The sequence below is a fragment of the Nicotiana sylvestris genome, chromosome 10, assembly GCF_000393655.2.
Source record: "Nicotiana sylvestris chromosome 10, ASM39365v2, whole genome shotgun sequence".
Classification (NCBI taxonomy): Eukaryota; Viridiplantae; Streptophyta; class Magnoliopsida; order Solanales; family Solanaceae; genus Nicotiana; species Nicotiana sylvestris.
In genome coordinates, this window is record NC_091066.1 from 58,868,037 (window position 1) to 58,876,177 (window position 8,141).

The following is an 8,141-nucleotide window of genomic DNA, read 5'->3' on the forward strand; positions in this document are numbered from 1 at the left end:
TTGCTATCTCTGTGTTGAGTTGTACTCCTTTCCGTGATTATTTTGTCTTTGTTATAATTGTTGTTGTTCTTTCTATTCTATGTTATTTCTTACTGTTGCACTTAATCATACTATCTTATTCTACACTGGTATACCTTATATTTCATTTAATCTCAATAGGGCCCTGACTTTCCTTGTCACTACCCAACCTAGGTTAGGATTGGCACTTACTAAGTACCATTGTGGTGTACCCATGCCCTTTCTGCGCATGTTTTTCATGTGTAGATCCAGATACTTCCACTCAGTCTTATCATCCTTGAGGCGAGGAGCTTCTGTAGAGACTTCGAGGTATATCTGCTGCGCCCGCATACCGAGGAGTCCCTTTCTATCTTTTGGTAATAGTATAGCCCTTCAGTATTTTCTTTTTGTTAGACATTTCTGGAGTTACAGCTTCTTATGTATCTCTTAGCTTGTGATTTATGGGGTTTTGGATTTTGGGAAGTGTTTGGTTGAGATTCTTGTACTGTTAGGTGCCTGGAGGCATCTTAAACACTATTTCATTTTGTTATTTCGGTTTTATATTATTTTCTCTCCGCAAATTGGTTCTTTTCTACATTTGTCAGGCTTACCTAGTCATAGAGACTGGGTGCCATCACGATAGTTCACGGAGGACAAACTAGGGTCATGACAAGTTGGTATCAGAGCTCTAGTTTCATAGGAGTCATGAATCACAAGCCAATTTATTAGAGTCTCACAGATCGGTACGGAGACGTCTATATTTATCTACGAGAGGCTATGTAACTGTTAGGAAAACTCCACTTCATTCAACTTCCCTATCGTGCGAGATTCTTAACATCACCAATTCTAAACCATTGTCTTCTATTATCTCACATATTGTGAGGCCACGTACTATCGGAGATGACTAGACACTCGCGCGAGCTGCCACCGAGGAGGCACCAGCAACTCCAACCGGAGCCCAGTCACCTGATACGCCTACTAGTACTACTACTCCAGCACTTTAGAAGACCTTAGCACAGTTCCTGAGCATGTTTGGTACATTGGTTTGATAGGGTTAATTCAGGTTATACCAACTACTTCACAAATTGGGGGAGGGACCCAGACTCCCGCTGCCCCCACTCTAGAGCAGCAAGTTTACATTGGTCGGGTTCCAGGTGTCTTGGCAACACAGCCTGTGGTCCCAGTCCAGTGGGTGGAGAGGATCTCTCACTGTGTAGAGGACAGGAGGGTCCAGGAGAGAGAGGATAGATAATGTCAGGAGAGAGAGTATAGGGAAGCAAGGAAACCTCGTTGATCGAAGAGACCCACTGGTCCTTATTTTGGAGGAAGAGTACGGCATGGTAGAGGTTTTGTGGGTTAGCCAGCTCAGTTTGCATCTCAGACTTTACACAGTGTTTTAGGTTTTCAGGGGTCTCAAAGTACTCGTGCCGCATAGTTTCCACTGCCATGTCAACCGCTAGGATTTTTTGAGTATGGTGAGGTATTTCCTCAGGCTTAGGAGGGGCGCACCTCCATACACTTTTCAGCCACAACGTGCCCTATAGAGTTCTCAGGCTATGGCTACAGCATCAGTTACTACCCCACTCAATCAGCCAGTTAGAGGTAAAAGTCATCCTAGAGGGGGAGGCCAGGCCAAATATTTTGCCCTTCCTGCCTGTACCGAGGCTGTTGCCTCTGATTCTGTCATCAGAGGTATTGTTCTAATCTGTCACAGAGATGCATCGATTTTATTTAATCCAGGCTCCACTTATTCTTATGTGTCTTCTTATTTTTCTCCGCATTTGGGTGTACCTCAAGATTCTATAAGTTCCCTTGTTTATATTTCTACTCCTATGGGAGATTCTCATGTTGTGGACCGTGTTTACCGGTCATGTATGATTGCTCTTAGTGGTTTTGAGACTAGAGCCGATTTGTTATTGCTCAACATGGTAGATTTTGATGTTATCTTGGGCATAGACAGGTTGTCAACCCATTATGATATTCTTGATTGTCACGCCAAAACTATGAAGATGGCTATGCCAGGTGTTCCGAGAGTTTAGTGGAGGGGTACCTTAGATCACACTCCCAGTAGAGTTATTTCATTCCTTTAAGCTTAGAAAATCGTTGAGGGGTGTGACGCATATCTAGCTTATGTGAGGGATGTTAGTGTCGATACCCCTACAGTTGATTCAGTCCCAGTAGTACGGGAATTTCCTTATGTGTTTCTAGTTGATCTTCCGGGCATGTCGCCCGATAGAGATATTGATTTTGGCATTGATCTATTGTCGGCCACTCAGCCCATTTCTATCCCTTTGTATCGTATGGCCCCTCATGAGTTGAAGGATCAGTTACAGGAATTGCTTGAGAAGGGTTTTATTCTGCCTAGTGTATCACCTTGGGGTGCTCTTGTCTTTTTTGTGAAAAAAAAAGGATGGTTCTATGCGTTTGTGTATTGATTATCGCCAGTTGAACAAAGTTACAGTGAAGAACCATTATCCTTTGCCTCATATTGATGATGTATTTCACCAGCTTCAGGGTGCACGGGTGTTTTCTAAGATTGATTTGCGATCAGGTTACCATCAGTTGAAGATTTGGGAGCCAGATATTCTGAAGACTGCTTTTAGGACTCGGTATGGTCATTACGAATTCCTTGTTATGTCATTTGGGCTGACCAATGCCCCAGCAGCCTTTACGCATTTGATGCACAGTGTGTTCCGGCCATATCTTGACTTATTCATCATTGTCTTTATTGATGATATTTTGGTGTATTCCCGGAGTCGGGAAGATCATGAGCAGCACCTGAGGACAGTGCTCCAGACCATGAGGGAAAAGAAGTTATATGCTAAATTCTCGAAATATGAGTTTTTGTTGGATTCTGTCGCATTCTTAGGCAATGTGGTAGCAATTGAGGGTATTCAGGTCGATCCGAAGAAAGTGGAAGTAGTGCAGAGTTGGCCTAGACCATATTTAGCTATAGAGATCCATAGTTTTCTTGGCTTGGTGGGTTATTATCGTCATACTATTAAGGAGTTTTCATCGATTGCAGCCCTTATGACCAGGCTGACCCAGAAGGGTGCTCTGTTCTAGTGGACGGAAGAGTGTGAGGCGGGCTTTCAGAAGCTCAAGATAGCTTTTACTACATCCCCAATTTTGATATTGCCTACAGGTTCGGGGTCTTATACTGTCTATTGTGATGCCTTAAGGATTAGCCTTGGAGCGGTATTGATGCAGGATGGTAGGGTGATTGCCTACGTGTCCAGACAGTTGAAGGTACATGAGAAGAATTATCCTGTCTATGATCTCGAGTTAGCTGCTATTGTTCATGCCTTGAAGATCTAACATCATTATTTGTACAGTGTGCCTTGTGAGATTTATATTTATCACCGAAGTCTGCAGCATCTGTTCAAGCAAAAGGATCTTAATTTGCGCCAGAGGAGGTGGTTAGAGCTACTGATGGACTATAATATCACTATTTTATATCACCCGGGCAAGGCCAATATGGTGGCCAATGCTTTGAGTCGTCGAACAGAGAGTTTGGGTAGTTTGGCTTATTTACCAGTAGCGGAGAGGCCCATGGCGATGTATGTTCAGGCCTTAGCCAGCTAATTTGTGAGATTGGATCTTTCAGAGCCCAGTCGAGTTCTAACTTGCGTAGTTTCTCGGTCTTCCTTATTTGATCGTATCAGGGAGCGTCAGTTTGATGACCCCCATTTGATTGTCCTCAAGGATAAGGTTCAGCACTGTGATACTAGAGATGTGACTATTGGTGATGATGGGGTATTGAGGATGCAGGGTCGGATTTGTGTACCCAATATTGATGGGCTTCGGGAGTTGATTCTAGAGGAGGCCCATAGTTTGAGTTATTCCAATCATCTTGGTGCCGCAAAGATGTACCAGGATTTGAGGCAACACTATTGGTGGAGGTGGATGAAGAGAGATATAGTTGGGTGTGTAGCTCGGTACCTCAATTGTCAGTAGGTGAAGTATGAGCACCAGAGACCGGGTGGGTTGCTTCAGCAGTAGAGATTCTGGAGTGGAACTAGAAACGGATCACCATGGACTTTGTAGTTGGGCTCCCATAGACTTTGAGGAAGTTCGATGCCATTTGGGTGATTATGGATCAGCTGATCAAGTCTGCACACTTCATTCCTATGTGTATCACCTATTCTTCGGAGCGTCTAGTGGAGATTTATATCCGGGAGATTGTTTGTTTGCATGGTATTCCAGTTTCCATCATTTCAGATAGAGATACTCAGTTCACATCACAGTTCTGTAGGGTCGTACAACATGAGTTGGGTACTCTAGTGGAGTGGAGTACAACATTTCACCCTCAGATGGATGGATAGTCCAAGTGCACTATTCAGATTCTTGAGGATATGCTCTGTGCGTGTGTGATTGAATTTGAAGGGTCTTGGGATCAGTTCTTGCCATTGGCGGAGTTTGCCTACAACAACAGCTATCAGTCCAGCATTCAGATGGCACCGTATGAGGCTTTATATGGTAGGAGGTGTAGATCCCTGGTGGGTTGATTTGAGCCAGGTGAGGCTAGATTATTAGGCACAGACTTGGTTTAGGATGCTTTCGAGAAGGTTAAGATGATTTAGGATAGACTCTGCACACCCTTGTCCCGACAAAAGTGTTACGCGGATTGGAAGGTTCGTGATGTTTCCTATATGAGTCCGAGGTTTATTGGCCCTTTTGAGATATTGAGGCGTGTTGGGGAGGTTGTTTATGAGCTCGCCTTAACTACCAGCTTGGCAGGAGTTCATCTGATATTTCATGTTTTGATGCTCCGGAGGTATCACGGTGCTCTATCGCAGGTGTTGGATTTTAGTTCAATTCAGTTCGATAAGGATATATCTTATGTTGAGGAGCCAGTGGCAATATTGGACAGGCAGGTTCGAATGTTGAGATCAAAGAACATTGTATCAGTGAAGGTTCAGTGGCTGGGTCAGCTGGTCGAGGAGGCGACCTGGGAGACCGAGCAGGATATGCGCAGCCTTTACCCTCATCTTTTCACTACTTCAGGTATGTCTCTATGCTCGTTCAAGGATGAATGAATGTTTAAGTATGGGAGGATGTAACGACCCAGCCGGTCATTTTAAGAATTTATGCCCAAATCCCTAATTAACTACTTTCCTCATGTTTGTTTCTGCTATTTTGATTTGCCGGGATGTTTGGTTTTGAGTTTTTGAGCGTTTTGGGACACTTAGTCCCTAAAAGAGAGCTTAAGCTTTAGAACTTGTACCGTAGTCGGAGCAGTGTGAAGATGGCCTCGGAACGGAGTTCCGTCGGTTCTGTTAGCGCCACTGGGTGATTTCGGGCTTAGGGGTGTGTTCGGATTGTGTTTTGGAGGTTCGTAGCTTATTTAGGCTTGAAATGCCGAAAGTCAAATTTTTGATGTTTCCGATTTGATAGTGAGATTTTGATATTGGAGTCGGAATGGGATTCCGGAAGTTGGAGTAGCTCTATAGTGTTGAATGACGTGCTTGCAAAATTTCAGGTCATTCGGACGAGGTTTGATACACTTTTTGATCGAAAGCTTAATTTGACAGTTTTAGAGTCCTTAGGCTTGAATCTGTTGTATAATTGGTGTTTTGATGTTGTTTTGAGTTTTCCGAAGGTTGGAACAAGTTTGAATGATGTTTTAGGATTGGTTGGCATGTTTGGTTGAGGTCCCGGGGGCCTCGGGTGTGTTTCGGATGCTCAACGGGTCATTTTTGGAACTTAGAAATTGCAGCAAAATGTTGCAGCTGTCAGTTCTGGTTTTCTTATTCGTGTTCGCAAGTGGGGTCTCACGTTTGCGAAGAGGAGCTGGGGCTGGTGAGGAATTAACGTTTCGCATTCGTGAAGGAGCTCCCGCATTCACGAGGCTGTGGGACCTTGTGCCTACGCGTTTGCGAAGGCAGTCTCGGGTTCGCGTAGGAGAAAAGAAATGACCATCGTGTTCGTGGCTCAGGCATCGCGTTCCTAAAGAGGGAGAATGGCCAGTGGAACTTTAGTACATTGCGTTCGTGATCGTTGTCTCACGTTCGTGAAGAAGAACGCGCCTGGGCAGAATGTTTAAGTTCAAAATCAAGGGTTTATCCATTTTTGTGAAAACTAGAGCTTAGGAGCTCGGATTTGAGCGAGGTTTTGAGGGATTTTTAGAGATATCGATTGAGTAACGATTCTTAACTCCTTTTTTCTTCTAACCCATTAATCTAAACACGAATTCATCATTTAATTTCGGAATTTGGATGAAAATTGGGGGAAAGTTCTTAGACCTAAAATTTGAGTTTTGATTGGGAATTTTACATTGGATTTGGATAATTTTTGTATGGTTAGACTCATGAGAGTTTGAGGATTCTGGAAATGTAAATTTTACCCGATTCTAAGACGTGGGCCCTGAGGGCATTTTGGTCATTTTACCTAATTTCGCGTAATAGCTTAGAATTTATTAGTGGAATCAGTTACTTGAAGTGTTATTTATATTATGCAATTGAATTGAATAGATTCGGGCCATTAAGAGTCGAGTACTCATGGCAAGAACGTGGTTTCGAGTTGATTATTGAGCTGGTTCGAGGTAAGTGGCTTGCCTAACCTTGTGTGGGGGAAACTCCCCTTAGGATTTAGTATTATTGATATTTTAAATGCCTTGTACGTGAGGTGACGAGTGCGTACTTGTGCTAATTGTTGAAAATACAGTTTTTCTTTTGAGTAATTTTAATTGTGTTTCTTTTTCTTGTTTATAATACTTGCAATTTAAGCCTGTTGTTAGCTTAGGGAAGCATGTCTAATTGACGTAATTGCTTTACTTGATCAAACTACCTTATTTGGATTATGTGCAACATGCTAGGCTATAAGTACCTGTTGTACCTTGTTGTTGTGTGTTTACTTCGGGACTACAGGACGGTATCCCGGTAGATCCCCCTTCATGTTTACTTTGGGATTACAGATTTGTATTCCGATAGATCCGCCTGCACATTTACTTTGGAACTATGGGACTGCACCCGGTAGATTCCCCCTGTACTGGATATTTACATTTGGGACTACGGATCGGATTTTTGGTAGATCCCCGGGCATTATGAGTTGGACTAAGAGACTACACCGGGGCTATCCACTGGATATTTATATTTGGTGACTATAGAACGGTATCGTGGGAGATCTCTGGTTGCTATCTATGTGTTGAGTTGTACACTTTTCGTGATTATTTTGTGATTACTGTCGTTGAATAATGCTTTCCCTAAAGACTCTTTCATGTTGACGAATATCAACCAAAAGATTGATGCCATGGCTGGATATGATTTGATGAGTTTCCTTGTTGTGTATTTCTGGGTATAATCAAATACGAATGCACCCCAAGGATCAAAAAGAAAACTTTACTTATTACTAACTTTGGTGCTTATTGTTTTAATGTCAAGACCCAAATTCGGACCCGGTCGTGATGGCCTCTCTCGTCAAGACAATGCCAGCCGACACTTCCCATTATCCGATTATTACTAATTAGGCATTTAAGAAACAGTCTAAACATTAATAAGTAAACCAAAGTTTAAGCAAATGACAGTATAATATGCTGAATACAGCCCAAACATTGTCCGATACCGAGGTGTCACTAGTTATGAGCTTCTATAAAACCTAATACAAGTCTGAAAAGTCTGCAAACTATTACAAATGTATTATAAGAGAAAAAAAATGACAAAAAGGGAAAAACACGGGACTGCGTACGTCAAGCAGCTACGTCGTGGACTCCGATATCTGCCGGGAGCTCTCAACTCGCACTAGCAGGATCTGCAACGCCTGAATCAGCACACGCGGTGCACGGAGTAAAGTGAGTACTCCAACTTAATGAGTAACAAATGTAAATAAAGACTGAAAGCAAGAAATCACGTACAACACAAAGCATTCTATAATGAAGCAGTAAAACCATTTAAAAATCAGTGAATCAGTGAAAGATAGGCAAAATCCTTTACCTCGAAATTTACTTCATGAAAAACCTTTTTCAACAATTAATCAGGTAATCGACAGTCAATTATGAAAAATAAACACATAAAGGTTCGCCCCTCGGGCATAGTATCAACAAATCCGCCCCTCAGGCAACATCTCAGAACAATACCAGCCCCTCGGGCTTAATCTCACATCACAATGGGTACCCGTGCTTACTGGGGGTGTGCAGACTCCTGGAG

General features: G+C 42.9%; 1 protein-coding gene across 1 annotated transcript; it reads left to right on the forward strand.

Annotated features, from left to right (window-relative positions):
- The first annotated feature begins 1,553 nt into the window (after positions 1 to 1,553).
- On the forward strand, positions 1,554 to 2,036 carry LOC138879391 (uncharacterized). Its single transcript, XM_070159003.1, has one exon. It carries the CDS (start codon positions 1,554 to 1,556, stop codon positions 2,034 to 2,036), a length of 483 nt encoding a protein of 160 aa, XP_070015104.1.
- The last annotated feature ends 6,105 nt before the right edge of the window (positions 2,037 to 8,141 follow it).